Source organism: Monopterus albus, unplaced genomic scaffold, assembly GCF_001952655.1.
Source record: "Monopterus albus unplaced genomic scaffold, M_albus_1.0 scaffold9.1, whole genome shotgun sequence".
NCBI classification, from domain to species: Eukaryota; Metazoa; Chordata; class Actinopteri; order Synbranchiformes; family Synbranchidae; genus Monopterus; species Monopterus albus.
Window position 1 is genome coordinate 1,376,386 of NW_018127889.1, and position 18,286 is coordinate 1,394,671.

The 18,286-nt window shown below is 40.4% G+C and overlaps 1 protein-coding gene across 1 annotated transcript in view; it reads left to right on the forward strand.

Annotated features, from left to right (window-relative positions):
* syne1a (spectrin repeat containing, nuclear envelope 1a) overlaps positions 1 to 18,286 on the forward strand; it is a 120,823-nt gene that overhangs the window by 5,556 nt on the left and 96,981 nt on the right. The window contains 23 exon segments of the mRNA XM_020587870.1: positions 3,766 to 3,861; positions 4,527 to 4,610; positions 6,568 to 6,660; positions 7,549 to 7,730; positions 7,912 to 8,108; positions 8,623 to 8,735; positions 9,204 to 9,242; positions 10,516 to 10,623; positions 11,052 to 11,189; positions 11,442 to 11,606; positions 11,793 to 11,905; positions 12,033 to 12,201; positions 12,447 to 12,543; positions 13,844 to 14,049; positions 14,524 to 14,688; positions 14,900 to 15,052; positions 15,587 to 15,730; positions 15,904 to 16,080; positions 16,451 to 16,609; positions 16,831 to 16,995; positions 17,427 to 17,561; positions 17,810 to 17,971; positions 18,106 to 18,284. Of these exon segments, the coding sequence (XP_020443526.1) occupies positions 3,766 to 3,861; positions 4,527 to 4,610; positions 6,568 to 6,660; positions 7,549 to 7,730; positions 7,912 to 8,108; positions 8,623 to 8,735; positions 9,204 to 9,242; positions 10,516 to 10,623; positions 11,052 to 11,189; positions 11,442 to 11,606; positions 11,793 to 11,905; positions 12,033 to 12,201; positions 12,447 to 12,543; positions 13,844 to 14,049; positions 14,524 to 14,688; positions 14,900 to 15,052; positions 15,587 to 15,730; positions 15,904 to 16,080; positions 16,451 to 16,609; positions 16,831 to 16,995; positions 17,427 to 17,561; positions 17,810 to 17,971; positions 18,106 to 18,284 (3,239 nt within the window).

The window sequence follows — 18,286 nt, forward strand, 5'->3', positions numbered from 1 at the left end:
CCCGCCATCGGATCCAGCTCACCCCCAGGTGGCGATCAGTTGACAGCTCCGTCCCTCTCTTCACCCGCGTGTCCAAGACATACGGCCGGAGGTCAGATGAAACAACCACAAAGTCGATCATCGACCTCCGGCCTAGGGTGTCCTGGTGCCATGTGCACTGATGGACACCCTTATGCTTGAACATGGTGTTCGTTATGGACAAACTGTGGCTAGCACAGAAGTCCAATAACAAAACACCACTCGGGTTCAGATCGGGGGGGGCGTTCCTCCCAATCACGCCCCTCCAGGTGTCACTGTCGCTGCCCACATGGGCGTTGAAGTCCCCCAGTAGAACAACGGATAGTTATGCATAGTTAATTTATGAAGTCATTTTGTCACAACAGAGTAGAGCTGACAGGTTACATAAATTATGTTAACTAGTGATCTTTAAAAGTAAGTGGTAAGTGGATTTTGTTAGTTTTGGACAGAGCCAGGATAACAGTTTCTTTGGTTTTGAGTGTTTATGCCAAACTAAGCTAATCGGCTGTTTCTTACTGTCATTTTTACTGAGCACATGAGCATCAATCTTTTTATCGAACTCTAATTATTTTAACTTAGTTGAGAATGCAGAATTCCTTAAGCTGAAGCCCAGCTGATGCAGCAAAAACAACTGGTTTGACAAAGATCCTGGAAGTTTCATTTAATTCCCTTTAATTAACAGATTCAGTGAATCAGTAGATTAGTGATACTATCACAGTTCCATTAGAAAAGATAACTATGTTTGTTCCCAACAATTCTCCCTCTACCTATTTGATCAAATTATTTGCTCTCCTCCCTCCTACCTTTCATGAAACTGCTTACCTTTTCACCTGATGCCTGACGTTGCCATAGTGACACTGATTGGCCTATATTTGTCTTCAGAAATGTCTTGATCATTAGGGCAGAGAGCTTTGTGATGAGTAGGGGGAAGAAGTCACCTCACCTGGTGCAGAGGAGCTTTTGTAATAAGGATGTGTTTTTTGAAGATGCCATTCTGTAGTCTGGTAGAGATAAAATGGCATCTTATGGCCTCATCTCATCTATAAATACAAAGAACCATTTAAAGAGACATATTAGGACAAAATATTGCGTGAGAAGGATAGAGAGAGGGAATGAGCTTTAACAGTTGGTTTGAGCTCTGCTCTCAGAGGAATAGGTAATGCCTTTGGCTATGCAGATGATTAGGCCACTCCAGTTATCACAGGTCTTTAATTCAACACCTAAAGGTATGTGATTAATCGTTAGGTGAGGTGAGACATAGATTGGGGGCTTCCTTTCACTATCTCTCCCTTCCCCCTTACTTTTCCACTCTACAGGTATAACAAAAGAAGTCTTATGAGCTCTGACATAGAGTTTCTATGAGGGAGGAGGTACTGGAGCTGGTAATTTATACAGAAGATTAATGATTCTAATTACTCAGAGTAGTTCACCAGATTAAGTCACCAGTTTTGGACCAAAGGTATAAGCTATAAGGGAACAGCATATCAGTACCTTTTGCAGGTTTCTTTCATTTACAGTAAATAGAAGGTGATGTTGCCTAGACTCTGCAATTACTCATATATTGTGTTACAGTACTGCTGAAAGATACATTTTTGGTGGTAAGTAGCAAGCTTTGGAGTTGCATCCTCCAGTGGAGTGACAAGTGGGAGGGAGGATTCAGTGAGCAGACCCCAAGTTTCCATTTTGACAAATCCTTTCTGAGAAGGTTAAAAGTAATTACGGCGTGGCCGGCGTGGGCGGCAGAGGTCTCCTCATCTCAGGCATTTTCCAGGCAAATAGCTTTAGCACAGTAATCAGTGAACCAAGTGTTCTTAGAGATTACAGCAGCAGTAAACTGAAGCTCCCCACTCCTCTTTCAGTGTTTTTTTTTTTTTTTTTTTGGGGGGGGGGGGAGATTGGGGGGGTGGCCAGTTTTTTTTTTTTTTTTTTTTTGGTGGTGGTGGAAGATTGAGTGGATGACATACTCCATGCACACTAAATTCAAACCCAGCACATTGTGGTATATGGTATGTGCCTTCACCAGGAACGTGGTCTTACAGTCTCATCTTATCGATTGCAGCCATTCCATCTTTCTTGCTTGCATTCAAAATGTATTTTAAACAGAAATGTATCGTGTGCCTTAAGTTTATGTGGGATTTTGTCCGGGTATAACTGGACTGTAATAATAAAAGTTAATGCTACGTTATTGCTTTTATGTTCAAATTGTCCTTTCAGAGTAGTGTTACCATCAAATTGATCAAACTGGATGTATTGCAGTTCAAAATGAAACCCTTCATTCTTCTTTGTTTCTGCCCCTCTCTCCGTCTTTCATGCTGTTGATCCACTGAGTTAATTGCACCAGGGGAATAACACCAGAGTACAGACACTCATGCTGAAACTCCTCTGCTCACAATAAATTATGTCCCAGACACTCGTATGTAATTAGCTCATTAAGTCCTTCATTTATTTATTTATTTTTAGCTCATGTGCCTGAGTAGAGGAAATGGATACTACTTTCTTATTTTGTAATTAGTCAGAAATTTCCTCATTAGCTTTTGGATTATAATGAACAAATAGGTAAATTTAACTTCAATTAGCTTGTGGCATAATTTATCCCTTTGTAAGTGCTTCTTCTGTCACTTGATGACTAGGGCACAAGTGCTGTCTGAATATACTAATATCCAAACCCATGAAATGACATTAGAAGAGGAATTAGCCAGAAGAGCTACTGTATTTGCTAATTAATTTTGAAAGGCATGAGGTTAGTGTCCCCTCTCTCTGCCTTCTATCATCTTTTCCACTGCCACTCAGATATACCCCTCTTGCATATCCACTATGCTGCGGATTGCGGATTTTTCTTTCCCTCTTACCACACACATACTCCGCTTGCACATGATCACACAGACACATTCTTGAACACATCTCAGCTTTCGCCTTTACTCTCTCTTTCTCCCTCACTCCTGTTGCCGCTAATCTCCCTGTGAATGTTTTCCCCTTTGTAAACTTCTCCTCAGCCCCAGCATGTGACTGTGCTTTAAGAGAAATCCTTGATGTGGTGTCAGCAAGAAAAAGAGATATGTGGATTTTCCAAGTCTGGAAGTCTGTGTCAGGTCAGAGAGGAAGTCAGTGAGGAGGGCGGTTTTTGAAATCATCAGCATATTTTAGGATTTGAAGACCCTGCTTAGAGCCTGCTGAGCCTCTGCTTATGGCAGACTCTAGCTGTCACTAGGGGGGCTTAAGTTTTTTTTTTTAAACAAGAATTTCCTTTATTAATGTTCTAAGAGTGTAATATACAGTGTTTATTGTATTGTGGTTTCTTTATGCACTCCACTACTTGGTGTAGGATAATGTGCAGGGAAAACACTTGCCTCACAGTTTCATGTACATTGCAAGAGCTACTAAGACTGAAATCCTGGGTCTTTGCATTTCAGGAAAATGGAGGAAGCTTTGTTTTGAGTTTATGGCATGTAATGTTTATGTAAACTGTGAATCTCTGTATGTACTTTGCTAAAGTGAAACTTCCAGCATTTATTTATGAATATCATTAGGTTTCTTTCAAGAAGAGTTGCAAAGTTTTGAAATGTCTCTAAACTCAAAGGCTCTCCATCTTCAGATGTCAAAAGCCAAAAGTGAATTTTACCCTTGCTCAGTGTGTTACTAGTCTTTACATTATTTCCATTTGTGCTTGCTTTACTTTTTATTTTTTAACAAAAGGATAAATAAAAAAATACAAAGAAGACCCATGGGTATATTTGTTTTATCCCATAGCGTGTCCCACCTCTGGTGGTGATGGACCTTTTTGAGGACATCAAGGATGGTGTGATGCTGCTGGCCCTGCTGGAAGTGCTCTCTGGACAGAAACTGGTGAGTCTCGAGATCATTCCTGCAGCATGTGATTTGGCCACAGCTGGACAAAGCAAGGAAGTTTTGATTTGACCACTTTGAGCTGATACAGCAAATTCATTTTTGATTATAATATATGAACTGTCAATGCTGCCGCCACTGTATAAGTGTTTTTGGCAAATCAGCGAAGAGCTACAGACCTATTGTTCTGCATGTGAAGCAGCCCACCATTACATGGAAATTCTTATTGATTAGCTTTCATTAGGATGTTTGAATTGAATAGGAAAGTCTAGATTAACAAGGGCAGACCAGATTCCACATAAACACACACAACACAAACACACCTCGCCAATATTGCCCAAGGTCTAAGCTATGTCCTATTGATCTGGCTGTTTGAAGTCAAACACAGCTCTGTGTGGAGCACTTTTTATTCTATTCCTGAATCTGTCTTAATCTTTGTTTCACTGTCTCATTCATTTTTTAAATGTATTTTATTTACTGATAAGTGTCTTTAGTGTGCTTGGTGTGCCTTAAATCTCCATTTATGTGCTATATTTAATACTTACAAGTTGTACCATCCAAAACAATCTTCTTTTCAATAACACAGGTTTATTTTATCCATACTATCTATTTCTTCCACTCCCCTTCTTTCTGTCCATCTCCATTGTTCTCCATTTTCCTTCCAGCCATGTGAGCAGGGTAAGAAGCTAAAGAGGATCCACTGGGTAGCCAACATCGGCACAGCTCTCAACTTCCTTGAGGGTAGGAAGGTAAGAGTTCAGTGCCTTCTTTTCATGTTTTGTTTTCCTGTATTTTACTTCTCCTGCTGCTCTCCCTGCCCAGCTGCCGCCTCCTGGGTGCAAACACTGAAGCCTGACCTTCTGTGACCTGTTTCCCCTTCCTCCCCGCCTCTCATTCTCTCCACCTTCCCACATCTGTCAACTATTCTGATACTAAAGCGCTCAGTTTTCCAAGATTTTATTGAATAAATGAATGACATAAAATCAGGAATTCAGACACAGGTTTTGATATATTCTTTGCTGTTGTTGTTGACATTTGATCTTTATCTAAATATAAGTCATTTCTTTGTCCAGCTGCCTATAAATGACTGTATTAGTTCAGCTGATCCATCATGATCCATGCACTCCTGCACTTTATAATAGTATGCTTTGTTTTCCTCCCATCAGTTGTCTTCACTTTACATTTAACAACATGATCACGATTACATTCAAAAATGCTTAATGTGGTTTTGAAAATAGCATCTAACTACATCAACTACCTCTCTGTCAGCTTTTCCTTTTGGATATACATAAATACGTACATAAGTATGAGTTGGTGTCTGCAGGGACACTGATTTGTCTTCCTCAAGTGTGACAGGGTTCAAACCATAAACCCTACATCAGTAATCTGCAGTCAGGAAATGAGATGTCACTGGGCACTCTGCTGTATATGGCTATGCGTGTGTGACTGTGTAAATCCAATTGTGTACAAAATTAAATGTAAATGTTCTCTGTGTATGTTTAGATTATGTTTATATTTTGCTTCAGAGACCCAGTCGCTTTATGCTCTGTTTTTCTCGTGTAATTTCCATAGAAGATATTAGGTGTGCAGTGGCATGATGATGTTTACCATTTCATAAATATAATTGTAAAGTGTTTTACATTATAATATAGTGTGTGTAATTAACTAGGAGTTTCAAATCATTCAGTATAATGTCATCTTGGGCAGTATCTAACAGTAACTTTCATCATCATTTCATCATTTTCAAGGCTGTAAAATGTAAAGGTGATGTCTTCAGATTGTTTCGTCTAACAGCCCAAATCCCAAAGATATTCATTTTAGATTATGTCAAACAAACATGAATGTAGGAGGACCAGTGAATGGTCAGCACGTTGCTTGATAAGTCATTTAATCAACTGACTTGTCATCAGAATTGTCTTGTGTTTAGCTTTTTGTGAGTTAACTAATGTCTGTTTAAACACATTGTTGGTATCAGCACAGCTATGCCCTGTGTTTGTTTTGCATGCTTCAGGCTCACACTGCTATGTTTAGTCACCAGGATAACCTGCTGTGTTTTCTAATATGAATACATGTGGTATTATTGTATTATTATTATTTTTTTTATCAGCCACTATCCCACACTCCCCCCCCGCACCCCGCTGCCCTCGCCTGCCCCAGACTCTTTCTTCATGCTTGCAGAGTGGCATGCATTACCATATGATGACCTGTTGTGCCACAGCACTTCAGTAATATGTCCCCCTATGTGATAAAATAGAAAGCTTCATCAGGTCAAGTTATTGCACGTCTCTTTCTCTCTCTTTCTGTATCATTCTTGCTGCCAGTGGATCTCTGTTGGATATAATCCCTGTTGCCTGCATAGTGGTGATATATCTCTCTTCTCAGCCAGCCACTCGAGTTATTTCACCTCATGCTACCCTATCCGCCATCTCACAATCAATGAGGTGTCCCCCTTCAATCACATACATCTAGAGTGCTTCTAAACTCTCCCTCTCTCTCCCTTTCCCTTCTCTTGCTTCTCCTCTCCTTATCTGCCCTCCAGTCAGCCTACAGAGGATCTCCGCTCAGTATTCATACCATTACTGCACTGGTTTGTAAAGACTACAGGATAGATAGGGTCATGATTATCTTCATCCAGTTGCGCTGAGGGTATATAGTGTAGGTGGATAAATGAAGTATTGAATTAATGGATGTTGTGTTTTGACACAGATCAAGCTAGTGAACATCAACTCCACAGACATTGTTGATGGACGGCCATCAATTGTACTGGGATTGGTGTGGACCATCATCCTCTATTTTCAGGTAACGCCATCAGTTAATTTATAAAAGTACCACTAATCAGATTATTAAATTGATTTGTACATATTTCAGTATGTTTAATTCTTGAACCAATGAAGCAAAACAAAGAGTACATTTTTTCTAAGTACATTATAGTCACTGATATAAACAAATAACCACTTGAGCCACACTACTATAACTTCACATTGACAACGAAGATGACAGCCACATTAATAGAACGTCCTCAGACAAGTTTTAAAGCCAAAAGATATATCAGTCTTGTAAACTGGCAGTAGTTATTAGAAAAGCAGAAGGCTTAAATAGTAGTTCTTCTAGCTAGCAAAAATCTCAGCAGTTTGATCTAAGGAGCAGTTTAAGAAGAGAAGATCAATCTTTTAAAGCATCCACAATGAAAGGTTATTACCTGAGGCATTTCAGATGGGCACAGATCAACGGGAACCCAATCACAATACCACAGCCTCTTAGTAATATCAGCATATGTGAGTTTCTGCTAACCCAGCAAATATAAGGATATTAAATAAAGGAAATGTACAGCTTTGGAAAATGTACTTATTCACTTAGTGACTGATATTGATGTATTATTTCGATGTGATGTTTATGGATTTGCTGAGCTGTTTTACTAGCAGTAAAAAAAAAAACACTGAGAAGGAGATTACCTGTGCATAGAAGCAGACAACTGACAAGCTGGCTAGGTTGAAGTCTAATAATACATTTTGTGATTGTCCCATATATCCACATATCTTTATGTCACACATTGTAGTGCAGCATTCTTCTTAGTCACTATCCTGTTATTATCAGTGAACAAATCTTCAATAAATAATTCCTGACTAAATATTAGTAAATAAAGTAGGTAAGGTGGCTTGACTTCTCCCAGTGTCATGTTCCTTACAGATTGAGGAGCTAACCAGCAGCCTGCCAGCACTCCAGGCCTTGACCAGCAGCACTTCATCACTGGACAGCTCCACCAGCAGCACTGAGGCCACCAGTCCACCTGTCAAAAGGAAACCCCTTCCACCTCTGCAGGGCGGGGCCAGAAAAGCATTACTGAGATGGGTTCAACAGACAGCCACCAAGTATGATGACTCCTGTAATAGTCAAGTGTATCTGCAACCACAGATATGTTAAATGTAGTGTTTTCTAATATAATATATCATCTCTATGATGTAATGTGAGAATCACATCCTTTTCCATCTCTCTAAGCTTTAGTACTGTATCTTATGTTTTAGTTTGCTGTGACCTTCCCGTCTTTTCTAGATGTCTGGGGATCGAGGTTAAGGACTTTGGTCCCAGTTGGCGCACCGGTTTAGCATTCTTTGCAGTTATCAATGCCCTCCGGCCCAATCTTGTTGACATGGAGCGTGTATGCCGAAGACCCAACCGTGAAAACCTGCAGGAAGCCTTTATACTGGCTGAGACTCAGTTAGGCATTCCACAGCTTCTTGACCCAGAAGGTAAACGGCATTTCCTAGAGACTTTTTTGTTACGTTGATCAAAACTGTAAGCTGAATGAGCTTTAATTGAAAAAACAAAGTGATTTTTGTGTTACTCACTGAAATTATGTGAAATAACATACCCAACATCTAATTTGAATGGCTAGTTTTTCATCATATGGGGCATTTTTTGGAATGTAGAAATACTATAAGCATCAGATGTGCACTCAGTGTCACTGCCAAATTTCCATCTGTGCCCCTTCACGCCTGCCCTTCAGAATGAACGCTGACAAATCAGGCTTGAAATCAGTGTAATTAAGGTCCATTAGGCCATGAGATTTGGCATGGTGGAACCTTCAAACAAAACTTGGACACGGTTGGACTTAAGGCGCCATTTGTGTCTGTTCCTCAATAAATATGCCCATCAAAGATGTTCATGTCAGTGCCAGTTATTGGAGAGAAACTGTTAATGAGTTATAAGCCAGCCTTAATTTTGATTTAACTTCTGATTATATTCACTTGGTTCTCTTCTCAGATGTTGATGTAGACAAACCAGACGAGAAATCTGTTATGACATACGTAGCCCAGTTCCTGAAGCATCATCCTGCCCGAAAGCAGAGCGATGCAGACAGCCAGCCAGAAGAAGAGGTAACCAGCTGTCAGATTTGTCACAGTCTGGATATTCATTGTCTTCTCTCTTTCTGCATCCTATGTGTTTTATCTTTTTCTTCAAATGTTAGTGTGTCAGATGTTAGCCATGATATATGTATAAATGACATTTTGTCTGTTTAGTCAGTATTGAAGTGAAGTGTGAACGGCGGAGTATTTCTGAATATTGTTTATGACTTTTCCTTCATGGTCCAATGCAATAAAAGTCAAAGCAATTAAAGCAAAGTGACGTTCTTAATGCTTTCTCAAATGTCTTGATGCTCCCTGTCTGCTACTCAAAGTAGATTAAAACAAACAGAAATTTCTCTTGTCATGTGACTCAGACCGGTCAGATTTTGCCTGTTTTATGTACATCTCTGTCTTGGTTTGTCTCCTTGTCTCTCTCTTTCTGGTGTTTTGTGTGGCGTCTGCTTTCCTGTGCTTGTTGTGCTGGCCTCTGTTCTACAGTGTGGTCTTGCTCCTCGTGATATAGAGGAAATGTTGGAGGTAGGTTATATAGAAATCTAAGGTCCCAAAGGCAGATTTTGCATCATTTTGCACAGCCCAATTCAATTAGTGTGAATGCACATTCATGGTTTTCATATAAATGTGATTAATGCTTATTTTACTTACTTACAGAATTATTATATCACTGTCGACTGTACAGTGTATGGGTGAGATTAGGCATAGCTTTTTCCTTGTCAAAATAGAGCCTATATGCTAATTCTGACTCTATATTTTATCTGACGTGATATTCCTGCCGCAGGGTTCCTGAGGCATGATAACAAAAGGAAGTCCAGTATAATGGGATGTGATATTACCATTTATTAACGTTCCCACCTAGTGCTTTGGCTGCTTCTTCCATTAGCATGACAATGAAAGCCTCTGGCACTGGCGGTGTGCACTGATACAGCCCATTTGATGGAAAGCTTGTGAATAGAGGTTGCCTGTTTTTAAGGTTAACAGTGACATGAGCTGTGATGTGCTGTAAAGCTGCACTTACCACTTGCTTTTTGTTGTGTTACAACACAGATTAGGCTTTTGTGGTTGTTGTGTTTCACACCTGCTTTGTTTACGGCTCTTGCTAACATGCTAATGTTTGTCCTGAATATTCTTTTCACTGAATGAAGGTCATTTAACCCTTGTCTTTTCATGTGAAAATAGAAGTGCCATTTCATAAAATAAACACTGGTTATCAAAACATTTGCACTGTGGTAAATACAGTGTGCCAGATTATAAACTGCTCCCCTTTAGAATTAGCTTAATCTACTTTAATGTCTTAAATTGTCATAAAGAGTAAAGTTTGGGCTTCCTTCGGGCGGCAGCTTGAAGTGATTAAACGAATAAATTGAGAGTTAACCACTCAAGTTGAAAAGACTATCACACAAGCTTCTGAGTTGCGTAGTATTATCGTCATGGTTACTTAAAATCCAATGAAATATTTGTAGCAGGTCTTAGGCAAAGTATGCTGTTAAAGCTGAGTGTTTCTGGCAGCGGTGGGTTTTTGACATTTTGTCCTGCAGGGAGACACAGAGGATTAGGTAAACACATGTTAACATGCTCTGCCTCCCTTTCATCCTCTTTCTTCCTTCATCCTCTCATCAATCCCTCAAATATCACTATGTTTAATCACTTTCTCTCGCCATCTTATTTCTTTCCCTTTTCTCTTACACCTTGGTTCACTATATTTGTTTTTCATTTCCCCTTTGCACTTTCCAATTTCTTTGTCCATCCCTCCTCACATCATTCACCCTTCCATCCCACCATCACAACCTCCTAGAGAGAGCAGCGAAAGAGCCTGAGGGAGCTCAGAATATGGCTCGATCAGCTGGAGAGAGATGCTGTACAGGCTCAGGAGACCGAGGGCAGTCTCGCTCAACAGTACCAGGTTAGTGTGTGTGTGTGTGTGTGTGTGTCTAGGTGTGTGCAGTTCAAACTGGGCACATTGGGCACAAACGCTCCTATTATTAGCTTAATCATGGGCATTACACTGTGGGGATCAGACAGCAGCCGTCATATTTTCAGTCAATCTGGCTTATTCCACCAAGCCTCGGGATACATTCCATATTCAGCAGCATGTGTGCTATCCACATTTTCTTTGCACATTATTCAGAAGAGTGGGAATCTGAAGCCAGGAGGAGGAACAGTATTCAGAGGCAATCAGCCACGGTCTTTATGAGCATCTAATTAGATACCAGTGGGAAGAGGGTGTAACCCCCCTAAGAGATCTTTTACTGATGTCTCTGTACAGAAACTTTAGTATTTTTGGACATGTTTTCTGAACTAATTTTCATTTATTTATTTATGTATTTTCAGTTGTTCAAAAGTCTGCGTGTCCAGCTGGAAATGAGGAGGAAGCAGGTGGAGGAAGTTTTACACCCCACTCAGAAGGACGGGATGCTGACTGTGGATCAGGCTCTGGTCAAACAGGCCTGGGAAAGGGTCTTCAACAGGGTGAGAGAAGCAGGAGGCACCAGCAACTTCCAGTCTCTCAAAGATTGAGCTGACACAGATTGATGAAGCATAAGCAATACATCAAATGTCCTTTACACTCTGTTTATTTCCAGAATATGATTACCTTATGAGTAATTCATGTATTTTTACCTTTAATCTGCCAAAGGCAATTTCTGTGCCATCTATTAAGCTAGGCAATCATAAATTGCTCATAGTGTTTATCTGTTGGTCTCATGGTTTTCTATCTGTCAGTTCCTGGACTGGCATCTGCAGTTGGACAAGTCTCTCCCAGCTCCCCTGGACATGGTGGGGGCATGGCTGCATGAGGCTGAAGGAGCCCTACGGCAAGAGGTCATCATCCATCAGGCACATGATATGACAGCTAACGCTGTCCACAGAGCTCTGGAGCAGCACAAGGTTAGTATGGAGCCATAGACAGGAGAGTCACCTTGCAGATAAAACACAGGACAGCTAGAGTGAACAAGTACTTAACAAACAGTACAAATGCCCATAAAGGTGCTTGCTATACTGGTCATAACTTACTGTAATATTTATATTTGCATGTTTTAGCACTAATTTACTGTGTATCTTTACATTGTACAGGAAGTGCTAAAATGCCTTGAGAGACACCAGCAGGTCCTTCAGGGGATTCATAAGGACAGAAGTGTTGATGGAGTCCCTGTTCCCCCAGACCAGCTCCAAGATATGGCTGAGAGGTAATAAAGACACCTGCTAATCACTCCTGGAAATCTGAAAAAATGATCTTAACTACCTCACTTGGTATGATTCCAAGCAAAGCTGAGCTGTAGGCCCAATATCTTTTGTGAACTTTGTCTGTTTTAGGATGAACTTTGTCTCTACATCTTCTAGCATCCACTTGGCTAAAATGGAATTCTTGGAGAACAAACACCACATGCAAGCTTTCCTCATTCTTGCCGAGTCCAAGCTTAAATCCTGGATCATCAAATATGGCCGACAAGAGTCTGTGGAACTGATGCTCCACAACTATGTTGTAAGCTCAGATACTGATTCACTTGTATGTGATGTAGTGAAATGTTAACGTTCTCTTCAGGGTTTCTGCGCAGAGTTTAAAGAATTTAAAGGATGTTTGGGTTTAACTCATAATGCTCTAAAAATAATTCTTGCAACATAGTATGTGATTGTTAGTTTTATTGCTGGGTATCCATTATGATGTTGCTGTCATCATTGTCACTTTATTTGTTATAACATTTCCTTATTCACTTCTGTTTTCATCAGTCATTTGTAGAGAAGCAGCATTTTTTTGAAAATTACGAGGTATTGTTCCAGTCCCTGAAACAGTCTGCTGAGGCCTATGTCGATGCTGACAGCTCAGGTGAGTTGTTAAAGACTGATTTATATAGCATTTAGTTTACAGAATCACCATCATTAATGGTTAACACATTAATAGACCTTCTACTCTTTAATATATATACAACATACCTTCTCAGATTGGGAATGTACAGTATGTGTTTATATTTACAAATGTATTCCTGTTTTGCTTAGACAGCATTTCTTCTGTATATATTCACTCACACACACACATACAAGTTCGGACATACTTTACCATTCAGTTTAATGGAAAGCATGTTTTGACAGGTAGTGTATGTTCTTATAATCTTTCAATCGCTCGACATTTATTTTCCTCTTCCAACAACTTGGTAACCAGTAAGACCTTCTTGTCCAGAAGCTCAGTCTGCCCCCATCTGGTTTTCCAGCTAGGTAGAAGCAGAGAGTCTGCAGGCTACAGCTAAATGAGGTTCCTCCACTCTCAGCTCTCTGTGGGGAATATGACCCCATTTACTAGTTAGGGGCTGCTTCACTTCTGCAGGTCTCTGGGCACAAACCGAACTAGCTTCTTGGCTTCATTAAGTTTCAGGGTTGTGCTGCTTTAGGGTATGCAGAGCAGAGACATGTGGCCTGAAATCGGGATATCTGAGGCTTGATTGGTCAACCCCACAGAAGAAGTGGCCCCGACCACCACTACACATACATGAGCCCTGCTGGTAGTTGGCACCCTGGGCTCTGATTGGCTGAATGAGAAATTATTTGGATGTTTGAGGTTATAGCTGGAGAATGTACAATTTATCTGCCATATAAAAGCATAGTACTAACTAATTATTGTCTCTTGGATATTTGGTAGATTAATTTATCAGTATCACACTGACAATACTTTGTGGTATAATTATAACATTGGAGAGATACATAACATTAATATGAAACACACAAGCAAAGATGTAATACATCTACTTGTAGTGTGTTTCTGGGGTCAGATATTTGTCATTCCAGACCAGTTACAGCTTTAGCTGTAGCTGCACTAAATGCATTGAAGTAAATAAAGCTTTATTGATTATGAATTAAACTTTTAAGAGAGAATGTGCTATTCTTTTAAAAGTACTGTACATAGTCTCACTTAACTGTCTAGAAAGTCCATAAAAGTTGATGAGTAAATTAACATTATTTTAATATTGAAGATCAGCATGTCTATCATGACTCCGGCCTACAGTTTTGTGCATGACTATTATTGTTAGCAGCAATCGTAACATCAGCAGAGATAATAGTGATCCTAACAGCGGTTGTGTTTTTGAAGTTTTTCTGTTCCTCTCATTGTTAAAGTTGATGTTTCTCTCCTTTAGTGGATGAGGGTGAGATGGGAGTGCGCAGGTTCATGCGGGAAGTGGTGACTCAGTGGAGGAGTCTGTCCATGGAAGTACGCAGTGTGAGGAGCATGCTGGAGGAGGTGTTGTCCAACTGGGAGAGGTACAGCTCCACAGTAGCCTCCTTGCAGGCCTGGCTGGAGGATGCAGAGGAAGCCCTTAGCCAGCCAGAAAACACTAAACAGGTAGGAGAGTGACTTTTATGTTGTAGGAAACCCCACCATGTACTTTTTTCCTGCGCACAGATTAAGAGTCCCCCCTTTCATGCATGTATTTGTTGGATTCAGATGCGTTCCGAGTAGTAGCAGTCAAATCAACATCAGCTCAGTTTTAAGTGGATTTATTTAATAACTGGAATCCTATTAGCAGTCTCCACTTATGTATCAAACGATCTCTTTGACTTACAACAAGCCACCAAGGATATTCCAGTTGTCGCATTGCCATGGTTACCTCAGACTGGCATCTCCACCGAGGATTAGACATCTAATTACCCCAGTTTTTTATTGTCTTTTCTTTGAATCCCTTTCTTTGTTTCTTTTTTGATTAGCTGTCTTTGTTTCTTTCTTTGACACTCTCTCTTTGTTTTGTTCGTTGTTTCCCTGAATTTCTTTGTATTGTTATTTCTTTCTTTCATTTTAAGTAGTCTGTCTGTTTTCCAGGGGTTTTTCTGGAATCTAAGCCACTGGATGGATCAGCATGCAGCCATGAATGATGCAGGGAATTTTCTCATTGAAACATGCGATGAGACTGTGTCACTTGATCTCAAGCAGCAGCTACTTCTTCTGAATGGACGATGGAGAGACCTTTTCCTCAAAGTCAAACAAGTAAATAAAACATAACTAAAAATACTTTGTCAGATGAAAAGTGGAATTGGGTCAAATGGTAATAATTTGCCATATAGGACAGGACAAAACTAGTTTCGGGAAAGGATTTCTTTACATTTTGGTTTTGGTTCAGTACTAGTTGACTCAGGCCTGAGGTAGCTTTTTTAATAAGATGATTTGTAAACTCTGTATTTTCTTTGTTTTCCTGCAGTATGCCCATGCAGATGAGTTGGAGAAGTGGAGAAAGGACCATCTGAAGGCTATTTCAGCCCTAAAAGAGCTGCTGGACTCAGCAGAGGCCAAGCTCAATGCTCCTGTTCAAGTGTCTTTCCACAGTGTTAAGGCTTTTCTGCACAATGTGGAGGTGAGGAAAGCAAAGTGCTAGTTTGTCTCTTAGGTTATACATAAAGGTCAGAAGAGCACAGCAATACAAGTACAACTCTGTATACATATTTCCAGGTATTTCTGTTGATTTAGCTGAAAATGTTACATTTTTGCTATTATATTTTCTATAAGCATCACAGCACCAGAATTACGGGCTAGTTTACTGGAACTCCACTTTTGTTTAGTTAGTACCTTCTGAGTCCAGTCAGCATTTCATGTCCCTGTTACTTTACAACAACCCCAAACTGGGTTGCATTTGAAAATGGTCAGCTACCCAAGAAACATTACCAGAGAAAATATTTTTCATAACACGTTCCACTTGTTTTTCTTGCTAGTGAACTTTCGCTCCTTAATGTTCGTTTACTAAAACCTTTATGTAACTGCTGTTTTGACGTCAGAGCCACAGACAAAATAACAGCTATGTACAGTTTTTTATTGCCAAAAGCAGTTTTGATGAAAGTGCTTTCAATTCAAGAATGTGTAAAATGACTCTTTGCTTCTTGTCTCATCTAAGAATACTAAGCAAAAGGTTGTTGCCATGGAGACACAATACAAACTGGCTGCCCACAGTGCTCAGCTCCTTGCCAAGGATGTGCCACAAGATGAGGCTGCCGGGGTCATGGCAACTATGGCAACAGCCAAAAGTCAGCTGAGTAAGGTAGGTATCACTTAAGTCCAAAACATGAGAAGTAGAATGAAATCTGTTGCAAGTTTTTCTTTGAAAGCAACACATTTACCTTAGCCATTTGGTAAGACTTTATAAATATCCTAATCAAACACCAATGTCACTTCCTGTCTCACTGTATAATAGCCTGTTTTATTTGTCTCCAGGTGAGAGAACGATGTCCCTCCCTAGTGAGGGAGTGTCATGTCCTTCTGCCACTGTTGGAGGAGATGGAGAAACACATCACTGCTTTTTACCAAGCCCTGGAGCGGGCTAGCCACATCGCTTCTGCTGCAAGAGACCCAGACTCACAGGTCCAGAACCAGCAAAAACACAAGTGGCAGGGCAGATATAATAATGCAAGGACTGAACTTAAATGGTTATCAAATGACTGACTGGTTAAAGGAAAATTGTCTTGTCACTAATTTGACTTTTAACTGAAACTGGCGATCAGAATAATATAATCAAAAAGAGTGATGACCAAAGTTACCAAAACAAGGCTTGGGGTATAAAAGAACATATCTGCTCTTTGTGTATCTGTTTCATCTCTCCTATTTCTATTCCCATGTCAGTAAAATAATGTTCCTCCTTGTCACTGCAATCTGTTTTCACTATCATCTTTTTGTCAAGAAAATATTGATGAAATGGGAATATAATAAGAGTTGAACTACGTATCAAGCCATTTACCTATTTGTGTTTCCACAATGTCCTCAGGATTTGTTAAATCAGCAGCAAAGCTGTAAGCGGTGTTTGTCAGTGATTGAGAGGAACCACCACACGCTGCAGAGAGTGCTCTCCACCAGTAAGGTGCTGCGAAACTTTGACCTGTTGCGGCTGCAGAAGAGAGTGACTGAAATACAGGGCTCAGCACAGGTTAGTGTTCACAGTCTGCCACACAGAGACCACATTAGTGACAACAGTGATTACATGAATGAGATTACAAGAAAAACACCCAGGAGCCAACAGTACAGATTAGACTTACTCATGTGTCTCATTATTCGTTTGCTTAGTGTAAGACAAATAATATAATTACACAATATCACCAAAGAGATTAGTAACAGTCACTTCTGCTATCATACTGTCTCTCCTCTCAGGCTTTGCTGAAGGATGTTGGGGAATGGAGACGGCAGGAAGAGGCCAACAACTGCCTGAGGAGGAGGTTTGAGGAATCCCGACAAGAGCTGGAGAGAGTGCTGAAGAAAGCTCAGGGCTGCTTGACAGAGACTGGCGATGCTGAGGAATTATTGAAGAAGCACACTGTAAGATCAAACCTGTAACCTTCTGCTGTAAACAGAGGAAATACCTGTTTACAGCTAATGTGTAGAGAAGAAAACTGGTCTCTCAATCTGTATTATAGCTTTACAAATCTTCACTTGACCACAAACAGTGTAGTGTATAGCACAACAGTGAAACATGAGCCACAATACTCCAAGTCATTTATATGGGAAAGGCTGAAGGCAGATATGCTGTACAAGTAGAAACCATTTTACACTGTTTTTCTGCCCAGCTTCCACTTTGTGTCTATATAAATAACGGTTTTGTTTAAAATACCTGCTGCTGAGTCTCATAGATTTCCAGTTGCCAGACCAGACACCCTCCTTGAATGTGTTTTGTTAAGTTTTGCAAACGAAAGCGATTAATTAATGTGAACTGAAACGGATTCTCTCTCATCATGTGTTTTTATACACAGGAATTTTTTGGCCAATTGGACCAACGAGTGCTGAGCGTGTTCTTGAAAGCATGTGATGAGCTGACTGATATCCTACCACAGGATGAACAACAGGGACTGCAAGAAACTGTCCGCAGGCTGCACAAGCACTGGAAGGTCAGGGGTCACCAAGCTAAAACTCTCTTACTAATTACTCTACATCTCTGGAGACTCATAGCTGAAAGCTTTGGTTTTGATAGAGCTCCCTTTAGCTTGTTTCCAGTTGACCTGTACTAGTTAGATTAAAATCTGATCCTCTCAGTGTTTATTTACAGTCACTCTTAGTGGATATCTCTGATGGTTTTGGGGGTGATACGATATAAGATTGAATGCTTTACTTTCTGTATTCTCGGTGTCTTCCACAGGACATCCAGAGCAAGGTACCGCCTCACCTGCTCCATCTGAAGGTAAAAGTTGAGCAAAGCCGAGTGGCTCTGATCCTACAAGACTGCAGAGCAGAGCTGGAAAGAGAAATACAAGCCCTGTCTGGCACCTGCACCAGTGAGCGGGTGATCAAAGAGCACAGAGTGAGCCTCGGATTTTGTAGAAACTTAAGACAGATTAGGCCAAGAGTCAGAGAAACATAAACTTGCTTCATGTCACTATCATCACCACTCTGGGGCATCTCAAGTTTCAGCATTTCTTTCTTTCTTAATTGCAGACTTTCTTCAGGGAACGCAAACCTCTGACTTTGTGTGAGAAGAGGATTAGAAACATGGAGGATTTGTGTCATAAGTTGCCTGACAACAACCCAGCTTATCAAACACTGGACTGTACGAGAAGGGCTGTAGAAGAGGTTAGAGAACAAATCAAGAGCACCCACCACAAACTGGAGCAGCAGC